The sequence below is a fragment of the Lepisosteus oculatus genome, chromosome 28, assembly GCF_040954835.1.
Source record: "Lepisosteus oculatus isolate fLepOcu1 chromosome 28, fLepOcu1.hap2, whole genome shotgun sequence".
NCBI classification, from domain to species: domain Eukaryota; kingdom Metazoa; phylum Chordata; class Actinopteri; order Semionotiformes; family Lepisosteidae; genus Lepisosteus; species Lepisosteus oculatus.
Window position 1 is genome coordinate 2,436,668 of NC_090723.1, and position 25,183 is coordinate 2,461,850.

The 25,183-nt window shown below is 37.5% G+C and overlaps 1 protein-coding gene across 1 annotated transcript in view; it reads right to left on the minus strand.

Moving 5' to 3' along the window:
* c1ql1l2 (complement component 1, q subcomponent-like 1-like 2) overlaps positions 1–23,314 on the minus strand; it is a 36,081-nt gene extending 12,767 nt beyond the window's left edge. The window contains exon 1 of the mRNA XM_006638106.3: positions 22,520–23,314. Coding sequence (XP_006638169.1) covers positions 22,520–23,116 — 597 coding nt within the window. The 5' untranslated portion in view covers positions 23,117–23,314. The remainder of the gene's footprint in view (positions 1–22,519) is intronic.
* Between the last annotated feature and the right edge of the window lie 1,869 nt (positions 23,315–25,183).

Below are 25,183 nucleotides of genomic sequence, written 5' to 3' on the forward strand. Positions count from 1 at the left end.
AGCGCAGCACAGGAATCCTTACCAAGAGAAAGCAGTGGGACACATGTGCAAGACACACAAAAACTGTAGGTGCAAAATAATGTTACAAACTGTGTGTAGAATTAAATGGGCTATTGTACATGTTCCTGGAACTCTGGAAAGTCAGAAACAACATATAGAAAAACAATATGACGCAATATGTGAAAGCAAAAATGTGTGAGAAGCCAGCTTACTTAATTTAAAAATGTTACTAGTCCCATCACAAGTGTGCATTTCCTATAACTGATAGGTAGAGAAAAGACAGGTACTTTGTCATTACAAATTAATGGGCTATAGAATGTTCCATATGTTCCTACAGCCTTGGGCATAATTTTGCATATTGTCAACAAATCATAAGAAACAATAAAAAAAGTTTATAAGTGGAGATTCTAAGCTTGCATAAAACAATGCAAAATGTTTTATCAAAGCACAACAGCCATTATAATAGTTCTGAAATAGCTAAGGCTCATTATATCCTTATATAACTGTGAAATGGAAGACAGTTTTCATACCCTTTTTGTCCAAAATATTTCTTCTTTACTTTATACTGTACACAGTGTTGTCTTTTTTATACTGTATGTTGTGGAGGGGTTGTTTGGATTATTGTTTTGCTGCCTACAACTTTTAAAATTATAATTGTTAGTTCAAGAAGCCTATTAAAATTTACACAGACAAAAAAGATGAGAGAAGTTCATTTTTTTCTAAACTGCTGTTTGTCTGAATCAAAATTCATGTCAACTACGGTTGCCTTATATAATGTTCCCTCAGTTTAGAGAATACTGTACATCCAACCCGTTTGTTACCTAAAACCGTTTGTTACGGAAATTGTATATGGCTAATAAAGTGATCTTAATATAGGTCTCAAATGAATTTGTTCGAAAAGTTTAATATTATTCATATACAATAACTTCAGTAAGCCATATGATTTCTACTAGTAATTATATCATTATTTTGAATGTATAGTATAGTCAGATTTGAATTCATGGAAAGGGTAAGTACTGTATGCATGAGTACTATATGTCCTTATTTTTCATTATCATATTGTTTTAACAAATTGGTAAGCTACACAAAAAGTACTGAGTGAACCTGACTGAAAAAGCAGGTGGTTTAGGGAAACTGTGGAAAGAAACAGTGACCTTAAAGTAAACCTGGGAAAAAGCAGAGTGAGCTTCTTCTGTTTACCATCCTGATTAAATCTTGCAGTCTAATATCAGCAGGCAAACAAACCCTGATATTCTTAGCAATATCTCAAGGCAATGGGTGCATATTAATTTTAATATCAATATTAACAAGCCAATAAGTACACCGCATCATGGCACTTTCATTATAAGATGTCCCTGCTCGCGTAGAGGCTTCAGTTTCTTTAAATCAAACTTCAAACAGCAACAACAACACAATTATGACTTTAGAGCACAAGTGCTATAGCATTCCCAAACATTTCCCAATAAAGCCCCACTTTAGACAGGCAACGGAGGCTTTTCAGTTCCAATGAGAAGACTGACACCCATCCTGAACTTGCAAAGCTAAATAATGTAATTTGAAAGGTTTAAGTCAGTGAAATGCCGTAGAATTGAGGATAAAAGGAAACTGAGTACCCCACGGCAAAAAACAATCCCAACAGAAATTGACAAAAAACAGAAGAAAGCTCAGAGAGTGGCACTTTTGCTTTGGATTGAAAATAGTCTTGGTGAGGGAAATGCCATGAGTTCCACTCAAGCACTGACTCACTGACACCTGCTTCCATGCTTGAGTTTATGTGTTCTAGACACGAGGTGCACAAATAGTTACTAATAGCACTACATTTTAGATCAGGAAAAGTGTTGATCCCTAGTCTCTATCTTTGAGGACTCTTGGAGTCCTGTCTCAGGTGGTTCAGACTACTTGAGGTTTCCCAATACACTGAGCTTTGTTATAGAGTTTGCACTGAATCTCAGCTCTAACTTTGCAGACTCTTGATCCTGTTTTGTCCCGATCACGACTTTTGGATTTTCCCTTTGAGCTTCACCATAGTGCATTTTTTCGATTACAGGCATACCTGCTTGCCTCGACATTTACTGCGGATTCCACTTTGTGCTGTGACTCTGTGTTCTCTGCCTGGCTGCAGACTCGGATTGCCCACATGACTTCACCTGGGATTCCTTCGATGCCTTATTACAGTGTCTACATGGTCACTTTGCTTTGCCCCTTGCCTGCACCAAACCTGTCTGCAGCTCAACACTGAGCTGCCTGCTGCTTTCCTGTTTTGTCTCTCCTGCCCCACACTTGAGTTCACCTTATGACCCATGGCCACTGCTTGGCTCCAACTTGAGCAGTGGGTGGCAATGTGACAATAGGATAACGAAAAAGAAAACACTTTTCTGTCCAGGTGTTAGTTCTGAAATCAGAACTATTAGGCCAATTTATATGACCTCTGCCCCCAAACATGACAAAGTTTTTAGACACTCATAACAACATTTACCTTCAGCCAAAGCCACATTACTTGTATTGTACATGCTGTAGCAACAATAAACTGTATAAATGCAGAAGCTGTGTGATTAAACAAGATTTTAATTAAAAAAATTAAATTTACTCAAAAGTGAGTAAGAAACAGTACATAATGACCTTGATATAAATAATAAGTTAAACTTAGCGGGAGAGTAGAAAGTGTTATCAAACCGGAATAAAGATGTAAATGACAGCTTTAGTTGATGCATCAGCTCATTGCTTGCTGACACACAGGCCACGATTCATACAGCCTCCGGACCCTGTCATCTCCTGTAAACATGTCTAACAACCTATTTCGCTGCAGGTGATGAATATATTGTGATGTACTGTTAAATGTTAAGCACGAGCAAAAAAACAAAATGTACATGCTTTCCAAATATGACCTTTCAGCTCATTTTTTTTTAAATGATGTTTGCATTTTGTCTTCCCCTGAATTTCTCCAGGCTTTTAACAAGTATCACCATCTGTTAGATTTTAACAGGAATTAACAGAAAAAATATTAATTAGTAATTCAGCGGATGTAAATTAAGAACTGCTGCTGCTGGATTCTCTTACAACCTTGGATGACTGTCTTATCCAAACATCAGAGCACAAAGAGGTTGAGTAAGTGAGGTAAACACACACAGTGAGCCAGGGTCCGAGCTTGAAGCTGAACTACAAAGAAACAATCTGGTCAAAAAGCCTCTGTCATAACCAGCACACCACCTTCTTTCTTTGATCTACCACAGCCTGGGCACTGGCAAGCACAAAGAGTGGGCTCACCACAATTTACAAAAATACATTGGTACTACCTGGGGAGACTTCAACCCCTCTCTTCTCTCTGCTGGAATCACTGCCGCCTGTCCTGTTTGGACACATCCTTTATTGGGATATTTCAGCCTCAGGGGGGTGAGGGTAGGGACAGGGAAGCTTTGGAGTCCCAGAGCTAGAATGGTAAGATCTTTATACCAAAATGCCTCTTGGGCTCAGTTATCTGGGTGGATTCCTGGAGAGGGTAACTAATTTTGTTATAGCATGAGTGTTGTGTTATCCTGTTCTGTGCTTATTCGGTTCTATTTCCAAACATTTAGAATGAATAGAAATTAGGTCCCCTCAGAAATACAAAAGCACTCTAAATATTGCTTGTTTGATGGACTATTTAAAGAGACTGAGTCACATTACAGCCTTAGATTACAAAAGCTCTAGTGGTATCATTAACACAAGGCTGTTTTGGCACACATACCTTGTCTAATAGTAATAACCATTTAGCAGGAAAAAAGTGGAGCAAACTATAAAACAGGTCGATTTCCTCCTGTAGCACCATCTGCTTTTTAGTGTTAGAGAATCAATAAAGTGAGAAGAAACCTAGATGTTGTCAGAAAACGCATAGCCAAAGAAGAAGCACATTCATTAGCTGCTCTCTGGTCATTAACTTGTTTTTTTGTCTTGACTTGATTCTACACAAACTTTTTTTTCATTCTTTTTCTTAGATTTGTGCTTTTCAGTTCTTTTCTTGTTGGATATTCAGAAGTCAATAACATCCATCTCTCAACTGCTGATCCATTAATTAAAAAAAAAGAAAATGCAGCAATTACTGCATAGAAAGTGTGAGCTCAATTAAGGAAGAAATTTCCACCATCTGCTTGACAGTCGAAGGAGAGAATTAACCTTCAGTTTTTAACTAGTTTAGAGACTAAAATGCAAGAAACATTAAAACGCAAGAGTAGAGTGACTTAATTGTGTTTGAACAAAAATCTGTCTAATGCATACAGAGAGGGCTCACTGGTGTTCATTATTTATCACATTAGCGGTGAATCTTCCCCAGTGTTTATTTAATTGAAGAACAAAAATGTCTGACCTATACTGGTGCTTGTTTTCCAATGTTTTGACACCTCAACTGTATTACTATTTCAACTGGGGTTTATTGACAGCGCTAAAACCTGAAAAGGCAAGTAAAGGATGTTCTAAAAAATCCATCGCTAGTCATCATTAATTTGCTGCACCTGTTTCAGAAAGTCGCTGATTTTTTTTTACTGGTTACATCTTTTCTGGTGTTTAGAGACCACCATGCCTGCATAAAAACGTGCATTTTTGGAGTTGTGTCCTACAAGCTGATTGTACCATTCTTTCAGTTTTTTCATTTAAGAGAAATACTTAATTCCTCTTTTTCCCATTTACTTGTAGTGATGTGTGATAAACCCTGACATTATATGACTGCCATCCTTCTATCCATCTCGGTGGAGGTGAGGGGTGAGGGTGGGGGGGGGCAGGAGCCTATCTTGGTGAGCAACAGGTAGAAGGTGGTGTACATCTTGAACAGGATGCTTCAGTGCACCGCAGATCACACACAGACAGAGGCACAAGCATGCACACACATCAGCTTTCCCAGAAGCCAATTAACCTACAAGTACTGTATGTCTTTGGACAGTGGGAGGAAACTGAATCACCCAGCACTGTCAGGCTGCATTGCTAACCACTGCACCACTGTGCCATGCCACTGCCATGTCCCTTCAATATTTGAATGTATTGTGGCTTAACTGAGAATACACAACATTTAATTAAAGAGTAATGTGTTATTCTGTTTGCTACTTCAATAAAATAATATTGTTCCAAGTGTGAAAAACTGTTGTAGATTACATATGAATTTAAGTATTCTACAAAAATATATGATCACCTTCAGAGATTTTCCACATATTAAAATATGGTAAAAACACACAAACCGTAAATAAATTATAGTTGTTGCACAACTGTTTCAATTATTATACAAATACAATCTTCACTATCACATTTACTGTTCATTAGCTATTGCACCAAATTTGAGAATTTGAGATAGAGGAACCAATAGAGAGGAACACAGTGCTGGAGAAATATGCACCTCTGAGGTCTGTGCAGAACTGATAAACTTCTCCTTCTCTTTTCTTCACATACAGCCTAGAGGAAGCTTTTCACAGGTGATCTGGTCTGAAAAATGCACAAGACTGGAACATCTTAGAATCATCAAGAACACCCACAAAACAAGACAGCACTGTTAAGACTTGACAGAAGATTTTTGTTTTCAAATTGCATTTTTCAAGTTGACTATTTTTTCAGCCTAAGGAGAAGCTGAGCCCCAGAGAGAAACTTTTCACACCTGACTGGTCTCTAAACTCAAAGACCAACACTGTCTCCTGTGATTCACAGAGGTCATGGCCTGACTGCTGACAGCACAATACCTGTCTATCAGCATGAAAATATGACTCTTCTTCATTCTACACCTGTTATGTTTCTCATGTTTCTTAGCACCTAGGAAGTTGAAAGAGCAGTTTACATCACCTGCATTTTCCATTATTTCATTTCTTTTTAGCTGAATGTGTAATGTGTGATCTAATGTTGTTTCCGCTCACGTTATTGTTTGCCATGCTTAGTAACTATTGCAACTAAAGACACCTCTTGAACAGAATTGTACTGCTTATTAACAAGCTGTATAACTTACAGAGGAAGCAAATTAGTATGATTTCATTCTCAGTAATTTCCTGTTATTCACCTTGGGGAAATGTTTGTAGAAGCTTCATGAGTATCTTGGTAAGCCTGGCAAACACAATGTACAATCCTAGCAGAAACAACAAAAAAGAGTACATACTACAGAATGCTATATTGTAGTACCATCAAAGGAAATGCAAAAAGGATTTGGTGGATTCCAAGTAAACTATGTAGGCAACTGAAAATTATTACATGCAGGCAGAAAGAATGTACTTTGAAATGTCAAATACATGAACTTGAAGTATAGAGTCTGATATGGGACTTGTGTATTAATGTGGATTTTGCCTGTTCTTTGGTAAATCTTAATTTCATATCGATTAGAATAATTAAAAACGTGATCATTATAACTAAAATTAAATTATACATGAGCAGCCAGTGTGAGCTGTTGTAATGACATTTCCATCACAATAACCAGTCAAATCTCATTTACTTCAGATTCACTCTTTGTCAGGTGCTCTTCTTGCTCCTCTCTACACATCCATGCAGCTTAAAGACTACCTTTTGTGCCTTTCAATGGTAATGATAATGATGGTAAATGACTTTTACCATCATTTAAATTATCACATATTCAGCTTATACCTACATGTACATAGCCTTATGAATGAGAAAACTTTAAGGTTGTTCTCTTCCTTTCGTGCATAATATGTAAGTCACTGTCTGTGTTTGTTGCAGCAATGTAGTAAAATCTGGGAGTAATCTTCATTTCTGATGGTACCATAGGTACAAATCTGTTTGACTGCAATAGCTAGCAAAGGATGTTTTCAGGACAAAGGGGATTTGTCAAAATATTCTGCTAGATTTTGTCGTCCAACCTTTAAACTACAAAATTATAACGCCTGTTTCTCTCTTTCTGATCATGACACAAGAACATCAGCTCATAGTGCTCAACAGAGAAATAAAGAACAAATCCTTGTGGAATTGTACAGCTCCTGTGCTTGCAAAATTACACTGAATCATTACATTAATGTGTGGGATTAAGCACACATTCTGGGATAAGTATATTGCTAATGGTTTGTATTAAGATTTTATGTTTTTAATGCTTAAGTGATAGTTTGCCATCTGACTTTATTAAGAAGCTGAGTATTAGCTATAAAGCTATTTGCTCTTTCAACTTTATTAATTTATATTTTAATATTGCTTATAGCTGAGAATAACTTTCAAAAGTGTTCTTTGAAATCTATCATACAATGACTGGTTTATTATGCAGCAGTGGTGTCCAAGGTGTATGGATTCTGCTAAACCTCTGTGCTGAAGACGCTTGCTTATATTTTTCTATAGCTACAATCCCTGCTTTAGGACTGAAGAATACCGCTGTCTTTACTGCAGCAGCCCATGCTATAGTGTAGACTGTATATTTTTGTCTTCCTATCCTCAGGACTTAAGGACAGCATTGATACTACAACAGCTGCTACACCACAGAGCAGACTCTTTATTTTCAATCCAACGCCTTGGCTGTTTTTCCTTGGACATCCTTGGACAGGATGACCTTATACAGTATGTGCTGTGTCACATACAAGCCAGATTCTATACGTTTCAACCAATAAAACAGTGATCAACTTTAAAATTCGTGCATGGGATGAGTCTGTCTTTGGGGCCTCATCTAGAGCCTGTTACCACTCAATGTGGCATCACAGATATTTTAAATGAATAATATGTGGGGGAAACCACAACAGTCAAATAAAAGCAAAGGAGAGTGGTATGATCTAGCAGAGAAAAAGAAGAACGATAATTATCCAGGAAGGAACACTTATTTCTCCACTTTTAGGAAGGATGCCACTGCTTATTAAACACAGAGATACTGTGATAATTCTTGGACCCTTGGGGACATTGCAGCTAAAGTCAAGGGTTTTAATTAAGTCTGAAACAACTTTTGGATTAATAATATAAAAAAAAAACTGAAAAAAGAAGCAAGAACCCAAACATGTTTTGGGTCACATTCAAGATTTTTAATTAAGCTTTAAGCAGCTTTTTGGCTTTGTATGACTTCTGTGCATGAAAACAGACTTGCTTTTATTGCATTGACATTTCCCTCGAGTTTTCTACACTGGAAAGGCAAGGTGAATTGAAATAAAAACCAACTGGGGCCATGGAAATTGTCAAAATACAGTCAAACAGCTGAAGGAAAAGAATGAGAGGCTTAAGTGTGCCTGTGCTGTGGTTAAAGAGACATGCTGGTTTATAAGAAAAAAACACTCAAGAATTGTGGTAAAATTCTAAGTTAATGTAATACCCAGAGCTCCTAATCCAGACTCTTGCAGTGGATTGCAAAGATGAAAAAGACTTGTGTTTTTATCACTGTAAAAGAAATCACTCAAAGTGCAAACACTGGGGAAACTTAAAAGAGTTTTAGTTCAGTTCATGATTTTCTGTCAGGTTTGCATATTTTGCTGTATTTTGCTGTTTCTTTCTCCTCACTTTTTAAATATTTGACAGATTTAGATTTTCTCAACACACAATCAAATGTACTGTATATAAATATAGAACGGTTTAGTTCCTTTTAATGCTAGGAAACTAACCTTTTGTTACCCCCCATCAACATAAAACATTCTCTCCTCAGGAAGTACAGGATGCCTTGAGGAACCTGGGACTGATTTCCACCAATAATCTCTACATCCTAATATTATCAAATACTGTTGGAACTGGTGGAATGTGAAGTTCCACACACTTTTGCCCTCATTTTAATCTTAATTGAGGGAAATCCTGGCAACAAACACGTCAGAAACTGAACCCAGCAGTTACCAGTTATATACCCAGTATTTTATAGTTTCTTTTCTACATTCATTCAATAGAAACATATTATCAAGTACACAGTTTGTAATACTAGTATTTGGATTGAGTCTTAATCTGCCTCCTAATGTCTGGACCGTTCCAGTTGCTCAGCTTTCAGAGAGCTAAACTTAACATGAGTAAACTCCTCTTGCCTTTCTGAAACACAAGGTCTCCTTTGATTGTGTTACTGTGTCACTGAGAATCTGTCATGATTTTCTAATTAAAATCAAACCATTTTCTTTCTGAATATGCTAATCTAACCTGATCTGTCACAAACTAATTCCATTCATCTTTTTTTTTAGATTCCTAAATCACACTCCTTTTCCCCAAACTTAAAAAATGTACCAATCAAATCAAATCAAAGTTTATTTATCAAATTCACAACAATACAGCGTGCAGCAGTAGTTGCTGGCAATGAAATGTCTTTTCTGCAAGCTCACAATCACTTTTGAGGGATAATTATTTTTCATTTTCTTCTTGTTTAAAATGTACTTAATCACTATATTCGTCATACATTTTGATTCCCATACTTTTCGAGTTTAATTAGGAAAATGTCTAATTTTCAACAATGTCCTGGATTCCCATTTATAGAGAAGGAATTTACTGAGGCAATTTGCATGAAGTGCCTTGCTCAAGGGTATAACTGCAACATCCCACCCACGATTTGATCCCACAACCCTCCCTTGTAGAGACAGGAGCCTCTGATCACTACCCCGCTCTGCTGTCTAAATCCTTAGGTTTCCATTATATCAGTTTCCCATTCCTTTAGACTGCCACCATTTTATTATTTACAAGAGAAAATTCTCAGCAGCAGAGGTCACATTTACAATGCTGGAGCTGGCTAAGGATACTGTATACTGTATATAGATATTGTGGTTAAATATTGTTACTGTTGTGCAGAATCTGGATAATGATATTAGATTGTAAAACAGAATTATATAAAGCTGCAACAAAAAGAACACGGAGGACTGTCAATTCTCCAGTCAGGATAATATAATTAAGGAACACTGTATTTATTAAAATAAATCATTAAAAGCCACATTAGATAAATAAATACATTATGTAATTAAACATAGAAACCAGTCAACAATAACCATACTTCCCGATACAAGTGTGTAAAATAAAATATTGCTTTAGAATGGATTTTCATCGCAACATACTTTATCATGACTCGAGACACTCCCTGTCTCAACGCACCTGTATCGCCACACAGATCCCATATTAGAACAGGTTATTAATTATTTCAGGATCTGAAACTGTGTGTCTTTTTCAAATTGTACAGTAGGCAATGTTGTGATAGCAAGCAACCTTATTAGAAAACTCTAAAATTTGCTATTTATAGTTTTGCCCAAAACATTAGTTAGTTACACTTTTGTTTGAAAATCCCTTCTGTAAGAAAATAATTGAGGAAATTAAAACCACAATATACAGTATGTTGCTTGAAAGCTGATTATGTATTGTCTGCGTCTGGTAAAAGCCCAGTCAGCTTGTTGCCACATGTGATTGCGTCTTAGATGTAAGTTCTGATCCCACTCAGTATTACGTATTTTGTGTTGTCAATCTGTGAAATATGTAGTATTAGCTTAAAGAAAGGTAGACTCTACTTCTCTATGTTATTGTGACAGACAGTCAACTGATTTACCATCTGAGAGCAGGCAGCTGTTAATACTTATGACCCTGATGCCTGACAGATGAGCTCCTCTCTATTTAAACATGTGCTCCCTATCCAGCAGGTGTATGAGGTAACCTGGAAGACTGAGGGGCCATGCGTAAGAGCACCAGGTTTGAGGAGAAGGAGAGTGACTGGACAATAAGACTTACAATCGTTGCTATGGAAACATACTGTACAGACACACCTAGAATTTTGGGGGGTTTTATAAGAATATAAAGTTCTTCCATTCTGTTGAAGGACCACCTCGCATTGTCATTATTCTCTACAAAAAAGTGTGCATTTCAGGTGATGTTTCACAGTACATCTTACCTTTCTACATGTTTGAATGTACATTATTATCTTCTAATGAATAATATAATGATAATAATGAAGTAAAGTGCATACTGATCCATGATTCCAGCTGTTTTGTGTCGGTAACTGACTTCAGTGTTACAAGAAAGCCATGCATTTTACTGTTTGTAATTTCACTGTCTTCAAACAAATGTTTGATAGCATGATACAGAAAATTGTTCATTTTTACCTGTTCTGACAGTACTCTAAGATTTTCAGTTCTGAATGGCATATTGCCTGCTCTCAAAAATTGGGGTCACCTTCACAATATGGTTAATGGGTATGGATTGTCCCAATTTGAAGAACACGAAGAAAGTGCTGAAAAGTGGTACCATATTCTGGCTCTGAAGGACCCCTGTGTCAATTTGTAGTTTTCATTCCAACTATGGATAATTAAGGAACAAGTAAAGGTTTATTCCATCCTGAAAAGAGAAGTAAAGAGAGCGTTTTGGCTGTGAAACCTTCTTCATGTGTCACACAAGAAGGCTCCACAGCCGAAACGTTGTGTTTCTTGTCTTCTCTTTTCAGCTTGGAATAAACCTTTACTTGTTTGTTTGCAGCCTACACATGCTGATGCAGCTTCCTACTTGAACTACTATGCATAATTAAACTCTTTTCTAACTTAATTAAACCCTTAAATGGCTCTCAAGAAGATCAATAAAATTAGTAATTAATGTTAACGCTATATCAAGGCAAGGTTTCAGAGCATTTCTCAGTTAAGTATGTTATTTCAGTGACCAGATGTTTGGAATTGAAGCAACTGGATCCATGAAGAATTGACAATGCTTGTTACAGTGCAATTCCCACCAGTGTCTGTTAGTTGTTAATTGGTAGTCTACTGAGAGTAACTTTGACAGCAATAAGGAAGCAGTAATTTGTTTAAATTTGTGGATTCTCGGCATAGTGTATGATCTGCTAAATTTCTAGGCCTCAGTGCACCTAAAACAGGCAAGATATTTGTAATGGGTGTATAAATCAGTTCTGAAAGGTCTAATTGTAAATAGTCTAATTAAAGGGCTTAATTTGCCTAAGTAATTAAGTGCTCAATAATAATGAAAAACAGAAGACACAGAGGTAGTCAATGACCAGGGGTGCGAATCACTGCTGTAGATATGCTGAATAAAGGTCATTGTACTACTATGAAACCAAACAACAATTGCTCTCTGTCATATTGCTACAGCCTTGTATTTCATTCTGAAGGTCATTTGAAACACCGTTCAAGAGATATTCAGTGTTTTTACTTTTGCAAGTTGCCATTGACAGTATATACTGTACGAATAGCCCAATATTTGTGTAAGTGTAAATATAAATAATATTCTGATTATGACATAATTGTTATTATATATTGTCTGTAATTGTTTGGGGGGGCTTGAATGAAGTATTAGAGCTTAGCAGCTCAGAACTTAATCATAGTTACCTACAGTACTGGCTTAATAGCACGCTGGAACATAACCTTCAAAACAGTTCCTACAGTACAGTAAATAAGAAAATATCAAGAGAGAATATCATCTTAATTTAAAACAATAATGACAGTTCAAATAATTAAATATCTTATTGTTTCACTTTGTTCACATTGTTTGCTTAACAGTCTGTATCATGCTATAACACTAAACTGAACCACTGCTCTTTCCTTCAAGTGTTCAAAATTCTGAAGCATATTGACAAACCCAGTCTAGAGGACATCTTAGAAAAGCAACATTGACACACAGACATGGAGACAGGTAAATTTTAGCATTTACGACAGAGAATGAGTTTAAATGTTTGGATCAGATTCCCAACCCATGTTACTAAAGCTGAAACCAGGGCATCCTTCAAGAAATAACATGATGGGATTCTTGGATCAGTAAGCTGCTGGCAATCAAAAAAGAAGGATTTGCCAAAGAGCTTTCTCTCTTTGGAAGCATCCTCAACCTTTAAGTCTTTTTTACTTTTCTAAATTAAAAATCTACCCTGAAATAAAAAGTAGCTAAAAAAATACAAAAAAGGTGTCCTACTCTCGCTACAGATCTCTCTTTAGAAAGATACCTCTCTATTCTAGGCCCTTCACCTGAAGCCACTAGAAGACATCATCAATAGAACACTGCTTTGCTGTTGATAGTCACCTCTCCATGTCTTTTTGGTTTGATATGTATTATTCTTCCAGCTTCATGTTTGTTTTTCTTGGTTATTCTAATAAGAAAATCTTTAAAAATCTTATTTTTGTTTTATTTTTCCCTGAAATGTTAAGACAAAACAAATCCAAGGGATTATGAGTCTCAGCTCATTCCCTTGGGGACAGAGTTAGGCATAAACATATGGCATTTTATGTTAACATATGTACATTTTCATCCACAATTTATAAATAGTTTTATACTGTACCTCTTGTAAATATTATTTCAAAGAAGCTCTATTGTTAGAAAAGTCTATGCTATCAGTGTGTTACACTATATCTCAAGCAGGGAATCCTAGAACTAAGCGGTGGGCAAGAGTCTATGACAATCGGACTGTTCTGCATTAGCAAATATTCGACTTTTTAGAAAAAAGAACTTAGAACGTGCAATTGATTTTTTCTTCTAGCACCAGATGTGGTATGACAAATTCATTACTCAAGGATTTAAGAATGAGCTGTACTTACAGTAGTGTGCAACCAGCCAATCATCACAATTATACATGTAATGAAGTAAGACAGTAACAGGCATTTGTACAGTATTAGTTCAGGTGGGTAGCTGCGTCAGCATGCGTAGGCTGCAAAGGAACAAGTAATAGGTTTATTCCATGCTGAAAAAAAGAAGAAAGAGAACACAACGTTTCGGCCGTGGAGCCTTCTCCACCGTGGAGCTGACACACCTGAAGAAGGCTCCACGGCCGAAACGTTGTGTTCTCTTTCTTCTTTTTTTCAGCATGGAATAAACCTATTACTTGTTCATTTGTACAGTATGCATATTCTGTGAGATAAGGACAGGGCTTCTTCTGTTAGAGGTGCATGTACTAAATGTAAACCAATTTTAAAGCACAACGCAGCAATGATTTCAGCAGCTATCTCATCTGCACTCACAAACCCTAAACCTTAAACAAACCCTCATCTACAACCCTAAACCTAAGACTTTCAATAGGCACATGCCTAAATTACAATTATTCCATACCAAAATATCGGTGCGCTAAAGGCTGAAATGTTTTTATTCTTAACAGAAGAGGCACAGCCCCCAAACTCCAACCATTTTACTGTACTTATAAAATTGCACAGATCAGATGGCAAAACTTCTGTCCAACAGTACCTTACAATTTTCATGCCAACAATGAACGTAAATTCATTACCATTTCTTAATTCACAAGATGTTGTTTGTTAACAAGATTATGGCCTACTAATCTTGAGCTATTTTTTCTATTCTAGTGTCCCACTGGATCAACTGTTTTTCCATGGAAATTCAGACAACTCTGTGGTGTAATGCTGATGAATGTCACTCACTGCCCAGAGATCTAGAAGCACATACTGTATAAGAGCAAGGAAAATCTGAAAAAAAAAACAAAACAAATAGGCAAACATGTCGTGTTAGAAAAAAAAACAACTAATAAAACTTTACTGCTGCAATTTATACAAAAGTATTTTAAGTTTTTGTACTTTTTGTGTTACGTGCAGTAACATTTACCAACAGTTATGAATTGGAACATAATTTGCAAGTGAAGTGCAAACCTTTATTCACAGCTGTTTCTAAAGGGAACTATTTAGGGAAGGAGAAAAGCCACATGAGGGATAAGAGAGATAAAGGAGGGGGGTAACTAATGAAGACATCAGCAGCTAAGGACAAGAATCTCAAATTGTGACTGCAATAAGAAAGATAGCATAGTAGGACTGAGGCAAAGAGAAGACTTGAAAAACTACAGTATTTTGAAACAGCACAACGTCAAGTCTCTAAAGCAGAGCAGCTGAAGGAGAAATGCTGTCATTTATTCTAGGGGAAATAAGAGCTTGGAACAGGATATTATAAAATAAGTCTAATTAACAGTTGATATTAAGACAAGATAGACCTTCTAGATGTTAGAACAATGATACTCACTCATGGGCCTACAGTCCATCAGACTTTATAAATATCTTATAATCCTGTATGAGTAATGACCAGCAGATAGTATAAAAGACAGACCAATTAAGCTAATAATTAATTCAAATAATGTCATCAAGAGTCCAGGATAAAATGAAAAACAAAACAAAAAACAAGGCAGTTTGCTGAAACTATGAGTAAACAGCTAATAGGAGAGTATACTAGAAAATATGAATGATCTGAAAGAGGTAGTAGGAAAATATTAAAATACAAAAGGAAAAAAAATTCAACTCATAGTTTGAAAAAACAAAACAAAAAGAAAAACAGGGCATAGTGAGTTGCACAGGCACAGTGTGGTATAGGAGAAAGTTCTACTGCCAATTGACCACAAATGATAGATCTCAGATTACTACTGTACAGTATATACAGTATAGTAGACTAGAGTCATGCAAGAAGTCCATAGCCTGGACCAAGCCTAGATAATACCTACTTTGGCACTAATACTTTGGGAACAGTGTTGCCATCAGTAGCCTGATCCTGTCAGATCTCATAACCTAAGGCAGACTTGACCTGGTACAGTGCAGGGAGTCTACAAGGAAATCCAGGCTGCTGTTAGTGGTGGTGGTGTCACTCTACACTCTTGACGAGATTTAAAAAAAAAAAGGTTCAGTGACTAGGATCAATGTTCTACAGGAGGTGCCATTGTTTGGATGACACTATAATCCGAGGCCCTGGCCAGTTGGTCATTACCTTATTTAATTCCCATTCCCTTGGCACTTTTTCAGTGAGTAGAGTTGTTAACACTCATGTGCTAGTTCGATGACATTTTATTTAAAACGTTAAAGTCCACTCTAAATTTCATGTAGAACAAGTACAACATAAATAAGACAGAAGTTATTTGCGGATGCAGAATACTTTTAGGAAGCACATGAACTACAGAATTATACATATATTGATTCAGTATGTGTCCAGAAATTTAGAAAATACCTCAGTAAATAAGGCTTTACAGCAATCTAATCTTGATATAATAAAGCTGTACAGGCATCAGACAGACAGAGCAATAGCCTTAACCAAGCAATGTTATGCAGGTGGAATAAATACACTTCTCATATGGCATTCAAACCATATTGAATAACACAGTGTCAAAAGTAGCACCAATCAAGGGTTTTAATTTAGGGTTTTATTTCAGCACTGTCAACAACGATGCTGAAATTACTAGTTCTGTAAAGCTGAAAGCTCTGTAAAGCCCAGAAGTATAACTTCAGTCTTCAATCACAATTTAGCTAAAGAAAGTTTGCTTGCGTCCATATCTTAATATCTGTCAGAGACCTGAAAAGTCCAGATACAGTACTGTAACTGCAATATCTGGTTAGTTCTGTAAATAAATCTGAGATAAGCAATTATGTTATCAATCAATATGCAGACTAGTTGTGCCACTATAATGACATTTTTCATCTCAATACAATATGCAAGACTCCAGTACTCTGTAACCATTAATAATGTAACTGTTGTTTTAGAGTATTACATATGTTCAAACATGTATAATAATCTTAATAAAAACACTTAAAACTATTTAACAAACATACTGATTTATGACAATCGTGATGCTCAGACATCTCCATCCTTTCAGCAGTTATTTCTTTTGAGGAAGGTGGACAAGGGTCTGTAGACAAAAGTTAAGAAAACCATTCATCTTTCACTTGCAGCATTTGAAAACGAAATCCAAATTCTGTGAGAGATTCACTAAAATCGCTCAGCTGTCTCATATTGTTATAGTCATTTCTGGTGTAATACTAACAATAACAATCCTGAACTGCATATTTATACTGTATACAATCTACATTCTTGTACAGCCTGAGGACATACAGAACAGTAGAGAAGCTATGATAAATAAAGATGTTGTTGACTGTGCGATTGTTTAGAGGGAATAAATGTGTAATTAAATATAGCAGGGTCTTGATATTTGCAAGGGTTTGGTGCAGAGAACCGTCACGAATAGCCAAATTCACATTTAATCAGTTTCACCCACCTTTGCATAATGTACTACATTACAGTATATAAAGTAGTATGTATATACAATATAATATAAAAATAATATTAATCAACTAAAAGAAACAATAGTAATCACAAACTTTCAGTAAGCAATTGAATAGCTTTTTCTCTCTCTGCCCCCATGATTAGCACTCCCCAGTGTAATGAAACGGGCAATAAAGCCATCAGTAAGCCTGTAGAATCACCTGTTATTCCCCACACCACTGACACAGAACCTTGAGCACTCTTTACAATATATTAACAAAACCAGTTAATAGTTACAGTATATTATTTTAGTAGTAGTATCATCATGACACAAACAACACTCCATAGTTTTGCTTGTATCTGGGGTACTGTTGAATAGTGGAAAGTATTATCCTGAGGGAGGACAATCTATCCAGAAAGCAAAGCTGCTTTTGTGCTTAAGACCAAGGCAGCCCAGAGCCTATCGAATAATAATAATTGCTTAAACTTATATAGTGCTTTTTCTGGACACTCCACTCAAAGCACTTTACAGGTAATGGGGACTCCCTTCCACCACCACCAGTGTGCAGCCCCACCCGGATGATGCAACGGCAGCCGTAGTGCACCAGAACGCTCCCCACACACCAGCTATTAGTGGGGAAGAGAACAGAGTAATGAAGCCAATTCATAGATGGGGATTATTAGGATACCATGATTGGTAAGGGCCAATGGGAAATATGGTTTCTCGAGAAAGCCCCTGGGATTTTTAATGACCACAGAGAGTCAGGACCTTGGTTTTACGTCTCATCCAAAGGATGGTGCTTTTTACTGTACAGTGTCCCCATCACTATACTGGGGCATTAGGACCCACGTGGACTGCAGCGTTAGCGCCCCCTGCTGGCCCCACTAACACCTCTTCCAGCTGCAACGTTAGTGTTTCCCAGGAGGTCTCTCATCCAGGTACTGACCAGGCTCACACCTGATTCAGTCTGTTGCCAGTTGTGAGCTGCAGGGTGATGTGGCTGCTGGCACTGGGCACAAGGTGAGACTGACAGCACATGACTGCAGTCACCCTGGACAGTCCTCAGCAGGCCACAGAGAAAGGGATCATTTTGAGTAGTTAATCAAACCTGGCCAGCCTGCCTTCAGAAGGCCAGGGAGAACTGGGGTGCCACTGCAGACCCCTGGAGCTGTGAGACTGTCGCATCACAGTGCAGCCTAGAAGGAAAGAAGACCACTTGACTAAAATACAATCTCAATTTGGCTAAACTGAAGGTGAATTGACCATGTAAACGAGCTTTCAGTACCCTTTTAAAATCCTTTTTAAAACTGCTTTGAATTCTACATACTGTACAATATAAGAGATATTTACAATTGTTTATCTCTGGCTAATATTAAAAATTAAATTGGTTTGCTACATTAAAAATTGTTATATAAAATTGATTTGTTTTAAGCTAATGAAAACTTCGTAAATGTCATCTTTTAAGAATTTCACTCTACTTCGAAACAGGGAATAAATTAATCGCAACACATAACCATAGCTGTACAATGATGAATGTTGTACAGTAGATCATTCACCGTTTTAGTTTTTTTTTTACAGAACCTGCTTTAAAGAACAAAAGTAGTGGGCGTACAAAAAGCGGTTATTGGCATCCAAAGTTACTTTGGTCACAGTTTAGAATTATTTAAATGTGTATGTATGAATTAATTATACATTTCACCACATTATTACTGAATTACATAGACTTTCGGCTGCAGGGTTAGGCGTTCTGGGGCAGTAAGAGAAAGACTGGGAACATTTTTTTTTAACTTTTCCTGTACTGTGTAAAAAGAATCTATAACGTCTATGACATTAATAATTGCCAGAAGCTCGAATACAATTTCACTAACAGAATGTATACCCCTTCTTGCTGCATTTGCAAAACTGATATTGTTATAATCAAATGTCAAACGCAAAGTATTCAAGAAATTTGGCTACTTAAATATACCTTAATAGTTTGTTCATTTTTATTCCTTACACTGAGAGTTTGCTTTTCTATCCATTTTATCTATAGTAGAAAGCAAAGGAAAAAAGTGCTGCTAACGTAGCATGGTGCAAATATGATATTTATACAGTATGGTCATATCATGTACAGTATGAATACTGTAGTATTTCCTTTGAAAAAATTTTTGTTTTTCCTTTTTCACAAATTACTTCAGAATAACTTACAAAGTTCTCTGTACAGTATATGACCTTACATAATTTATGTATGCAATACTGATCTTTCCCTATGGACATATATTAAATAAAAGGAATTTATATATTTGAGGAGGAGGACTATAAAGTTCACTCTAAATTTCACAGGGAACCAGTGCAATTTACAGAGGACAGACTTAAGGTACCTGTACTTGTGCACAGCACTTTTAGGAAACACACGAGCAACAGAATTGTAGACTTGCCAATTTAGAATTTTAGAAGAAAAGAAGGTAAGGTTTTACAGCTGTAATTTTGATATAAAGGATTATATCAATACATTTGCATCACAGCGAGTTTCATAATCAAACAATGTTAACCAGAGTTAAGAAAGATACCCTTTCGGTATTTAAACCATGCTCTTTAATTACATTTCATTATGAGATCATTTCATACTGAGATTTTTCCTACAGCGGTTTACATGAGAGTGTACGGAACAGATTTGCGCATTTGGAGACAAGGAGGGCATATCCAGTTTCCTAAACATCCGTTTTGTTTCTTTGTTAATTATTTATATACATTGTACTGTACTCTTACGTGCTTCTCCAAACTGCTGTGTACTGTTTCTCCTCGTGGCATTATGACAATGAGCTCTCTTTCGACACGTTTGCGTCATCGCAGAAAAACGCTGGAAGCGAATGAAACCCCACATGCCACTGAAGCAGTTGTTTTTTTAAATGATTCGTCTGATACATCTGGATACAATTCATAAAGAGAGTATCCTACATTTACTTAGGTAATACTTCCTAATTTGAGTCTTGTAAACCTTCAATCTCGAGAGGCAACAGCCAACCACCTAAAGTGACGACATAACTGACAGTACCTCGATATGAAATGTCGCCTGGTATGAGTATTATCTGGTTTTGAATTCCACAATAGCAAAAATGTTTTTTCATTCATTGGTTAACCTCTGTATCCAGCGTACGGTCGCGGGATATTCGGGATACACTCTGGACTGGACGCCAGTCCATCGCAGGACACACACAGACACAGATATGCACACACTCACACCAGGGCCAATTTCCCTAAACACCAATTGACCTAGCAGGGCGTCTTTGGACAGGGGGAGAAAAACAGTATTCACTCCATCATAATCTGGAGGAGACCCATGAGGGCACGAGAAAAAAACAGACATATTGTACTCCACGCAGAGAGCGCCCCAGATCCAGACCAGAACTGAACCCAGGGACCCAGCACTGTGGGGCATCAATACTATCCACTACGTCCCTGTCCCCAGCAATGGTTTTATTTTTTAAAAGGATGATTTATAATGTACAGTATTAATATTATAACGTGCTTTTTCATACAGCGCTGCAATACGCATAGCAGGAAACAAGAATGTTCTCTTCAATTATACTGTAAACTTATGAATGTAGAGTATGATATCCCACCTAATGTTTGAACCCTTTTAAGCTTTACTGTATATTAATTCTTTGATTTACTTATTGAACACAGGTAAACTTACATGCAAATAGTATGTCACATCACTTTTTGTAATTTTATGTGACTTCATCATGCAAATTGGCTTGAATTTCACAAAGCTCCCGCTGCGATATTGCGAAGTGTTTTGAGATGGTTAAATACGCATTATATAGAACTCCAAAAAGATGTTATGCACACAATACAGAAATAAACGCCATTTTATTTTTATATGTAAATATGATGTATGATACTTTCTAGTCCAAGTCTAAGCAAGACTTATTTTAAATATACGCATAACCTGTTCATTTCAAATATGAACTGTGAATTGAAGTTCAAACCGTTGTAATATTTACTTGGCTTAAGAAACTATGTTTTACTCCGGCTGTTCAACAATCCTTTATCCTGCTTGTCAGAGCTTGCTACTGTACTTGCTACTTTGATTTTAATTGTGAAGTTTAGCTTTCCAAAAGAGGGCTCGCAGTTGTTACATTCAAGCAAGCAGTGACTGGAATTACGAGATGTCAGGGACGTGCTGAATTGGAACAGAATTGGTAAACTGGCAGGGACTCTGAATACCGTCGCGTCGTATTTCTTTCGCCCGAGTAACTGGTAAGAAAATAAAAAACAAAACTAAAACAAAGGACAAAAAACAACCCTCTGCGAGTTGACTAAATCGCTCAAGGTCTATTGAAATAGTCCAGCTATTAAAAATGCAGGGACATTTCGTTATGGAGAAGTAAATCTATGTTTTAAGTTGTTTTCAGGTTTATTTACTAATAGAGCAATCCCACGCACTCCTTTAAACAGGATTAATTTACAATTTAAGGAGTGTATTTTAATCACCAACGGACACTGTTGTTGGTGTTGAGTTTTTCCAAGTTTCTAGAAAGGACGGTTTTACCAGTAATAAGTTCTCCGGTAGTTTATTCCGGTTATATTGTACTTGAGGCAAACCAACCTCATTACACATCTAGCAATGATGCTTTTGTTTTAAATGTCAGGGAAAGGACGATAAACAATCGGTTCTTCTATCTGACCTTTTGTTTTCCGAAGAGTGCCGTTTGTTTCCTCTGCTTTCGCATTAATTACAGATCTTCTACACCTGCGCTCACCGGCACCTTTCCGCAGGACTTGCTTTCTTAAACCGGCAAAAATAGAAGTAACCTTTTCATCAATTTATCTTTCCAGTTGGTAAAATTCCTTGTTTCATTCATATAAAAACAATTACAACAGTACATGTTTTTTTACAGTAAATACAGTAACTCGCGTTTTATCTTCCGTCTTATATCACGAAGTACTGTCGCAAAGAAGTACTACATACAGCCTACTGTATGACTACAGTACTGAAAGGGATATTTTACTGAATACCAAACACCGTGTCCTTGCTGGACAGTTTTTTTCCCTAGAAATTGACAGAAATGGCTTGCAGACCATGATTTTTTTAGCCAAGCACTACAGCTTAATAAGATAGCATTCACAGAGTCACAACCTGTCTCGCGTAATTGCGCTAATATTTACATAGATATCCATCAAGATGCAGTATGTTTTTGTTTTAATTCAATAAGCTGTTAACAGATGCCAACATTAATAATTTTCCGACATAGATGATTTAAAGAATAACAACAACAACAACAACAACAACAACAACGATGAATAAGTAATTAGAAACAGAATCTTGTCGCTTCGCCTAAAACTTTTACTTCGGCTATATTATTTCACTCGCAATTTCTCCCAATTCATTTGTTTAGTAAGTGCAAGTTCAAACACACAACATATAAACAAACCCTTAATGATACATGGGATTATTCTGGTTTTGTTTTGTCTTTTACTCTTTTTCTCTTCAGTTCTTTAAAAGCAAAGAGCATCTTGCCCAACAAACGACCGTAAATCCTATCTCAAATCGCACTTGTTAACATCAATTTGAATGAAGGAACGTTGAAGTTTGGAAAGTCTTAACGCCAGCACCCAGCCCACTACCATTCATCAAAGTAACACTTTCTCTAGAAAGAGACTATAAAGAAATCTTTGTAAAGCCAGAGCACTGTTCCCTACAGTCAAGGAAGGAAGGGGTTTGCCACCCACCTGGCCGTTTTTGCAAAGATCTGCCCACATGCTGGTGCCATCGCCACCCCTCATGAGAACATGGTAGATGAAGAAGTAAGTGCCAGGGATGTTGCAGATGAATTTGCCAGTGGTGCCATCGTAGTTGTTGCCCAGGTTGGTGACCACGTCGTCAAACTTGAGGATCTCATAGCCCTCGTGGGGGTTCTTAAGCCCAGCGTAAAAAGCCACTCTGGGGATGGTGGAGTAAGTGGCTGTGCTGATAGCTCCGTTGCCCCCAAAGCCCAGTATCCCAGTCCTGCCGGGCTCCCCCTTTTCTCCTGGAGGTCCAACGGGTCCCGGTGGCCCTGGTTCTCCAGGAGGCCCCGGGGGACCAGGTTTTCCGGGCCTTCCTGGTTTCCCCTGTGGCCCCTGGACAAGAGTAGAAGGCGGGGGCACAATGCTGTGGTCACTCAGGGCTTCGGCTTCAGCCCGGATGCTGGCACTGGTGGTGGTGCCCTTGGTCAAGTAAGGGTCGCAGACCATGCGGCAGGTGCCCAGCATCTCATAGTGCCCAGCATCTGTGCCCACGGAGCTCACCAGCACGGGTATGAGGATGACCAGCACCAAGACCAGCATGACCCCTACGGCAGCCGCCACAAGGGTCTTCCTCCCGATGCTGAGCCGGGGAAGAGGCTGCGCTGCCACGGTGGCTCTCCCGGGGGCGGAAATGGTGACTGCTGGGTGTGGGGAGCCTGCCACCGGCGAAGGGGGTCCGGAGATCCCAACAGGGAAAGAGGGAGAGAGAGAGAGACACGCACACAGAGACAGACACAGTCAGAGGAAGGAAAGGAGTGGGAGGAGAGGACACTTAATAGAAAGGAAGAGAGAGAGGAGAGAGGACGAAGAGATAGTGAGAGAGAAAGAGAACCCGAGGAATCACAGAGCCAGTTTTGTGTTGATTGATTCACAGGCAGTCGTTTTATATTGCAGCAGCTGTGCCACCCCCCCTCAGGCTGTGAGCTTGCATGGAAATACATGGAAATGAAGAGGGCTCCTGCCTTTCAGTCTGACAAGAGGCGGACTGAGGAGGAGTTTCCTCATCACATCACATTATATTATATTGCATTACAGCACTTGCAGGCTCCGGAGTGAAGAGTGAGCAGCTCCCCTGAACATTTTTCAGTATATTTTGGCCGTCCCTCTTCCTCTTTCTTTTTGTATTTCAGTGTTTATTATTCATCTATTGTTTTGTCCACGGGGAAGAATAAAGCAGTCAACAGGGAGGTGCGGTCATCTTCTTTATTTCTCCAGAGAGAGAGGAAAGATCTGTGGTGAGAAGGCACGCTCTCTCTTTCACACACACACTCGTGCTGGCTTAAAGCACAGTGCAGAACCAGCACATCCCAGACTGAAGAATTTAGGAGTTCAAGAAAGGGTCTGTTTCTCAGGATGCACAAACTACAAAAGGATTTTTTCCAATATAAAAAAGATTAAAAAGGAACTGTATATTTCACTGCAGACTATGTCCATACTTTCTGCCGCTTGCTCCCAATGACAGTTTAGTTTGGGCAATTGTACAATCACAATAACATGCAGTAGTAATACGTGATGATTGTATGTTAAAGTTTATTCTTTCGTGAGGTTGACACATTTGAGCATACCCTAATAAAGCCTGTTGCAAAGCCAAGATAAACATGTGATATAGTATAGAACGCATGGTATAGGGTGCAAAATTGCCATTTCAATAAATGGTTTTACCACACATGACTCTCTTTCACTGTTATTGCCCCCTACTTTCTAGCCTTGACATAGTCGCTAAACATTTGTCTTTATCGCACTGTTGATTTCTTACTTTTATTGAATGAAATTGGATTACATTTGTTGGCAAGGATAGCATATAATCTCTTTGAACTCTGCACTACAGAGTAATCTAAAAACTGCTATAGGAAAACAGTTCTTTAGTTTAGTTTTTTAGTTCTTTAGGCAATTATTATATACAACTACACACAAGAAACACAATGTTTGGAGCTAGATGATTAAAACAAATAATTTAGGAGTGCTTGCCAAACCAAATCACAGAAAATATTATTTAGAACACAGATTAAAGAATCATGACACATCTTCTGTAGTAAATCTGACACATTCTTAAAATTTACAAAGTTAATATCGATATCACCTCCCTTGACATGACCCTGACAGCATTGATGCACCGACCTGATCAGCCACTGGACAGACTGCTGTAGGTTGTTCTGGTTTATGAGTTGTCTCTTGTTAATGTCTCTGCCATGCTCATTTCATATTATGTTTTTAATGAATAGCATTGTCTTTGCTCAGCCTAGAGTATATGGTCAATTACTTTCTTGGTAAATACTGGGGTGAAATATTAATTCAATATTCAAATTCAATATATTAGCAATTTTTCTTTCAACATCTAAGTTTCCTCTTTGTATCTCAGATACACTTAGTATTTTACACTTTACTTTTTACTGCTGTTATACTGAAAACATATACTGGTTATACTGGTTTCCTTGCTCAGAAAGAGAGATACCTAGGGCATGTGTATTGAGACATCAATTAAACTATCTCCTCAGTAAATGTGTGAGAAATCATGAAATAATTACACATTATTTTGCTGTTCAAGCCAAACAATGCCTCTAACAAACTTATATTCCAGACCTTGTGCCCTTTAACATTAGATGACAA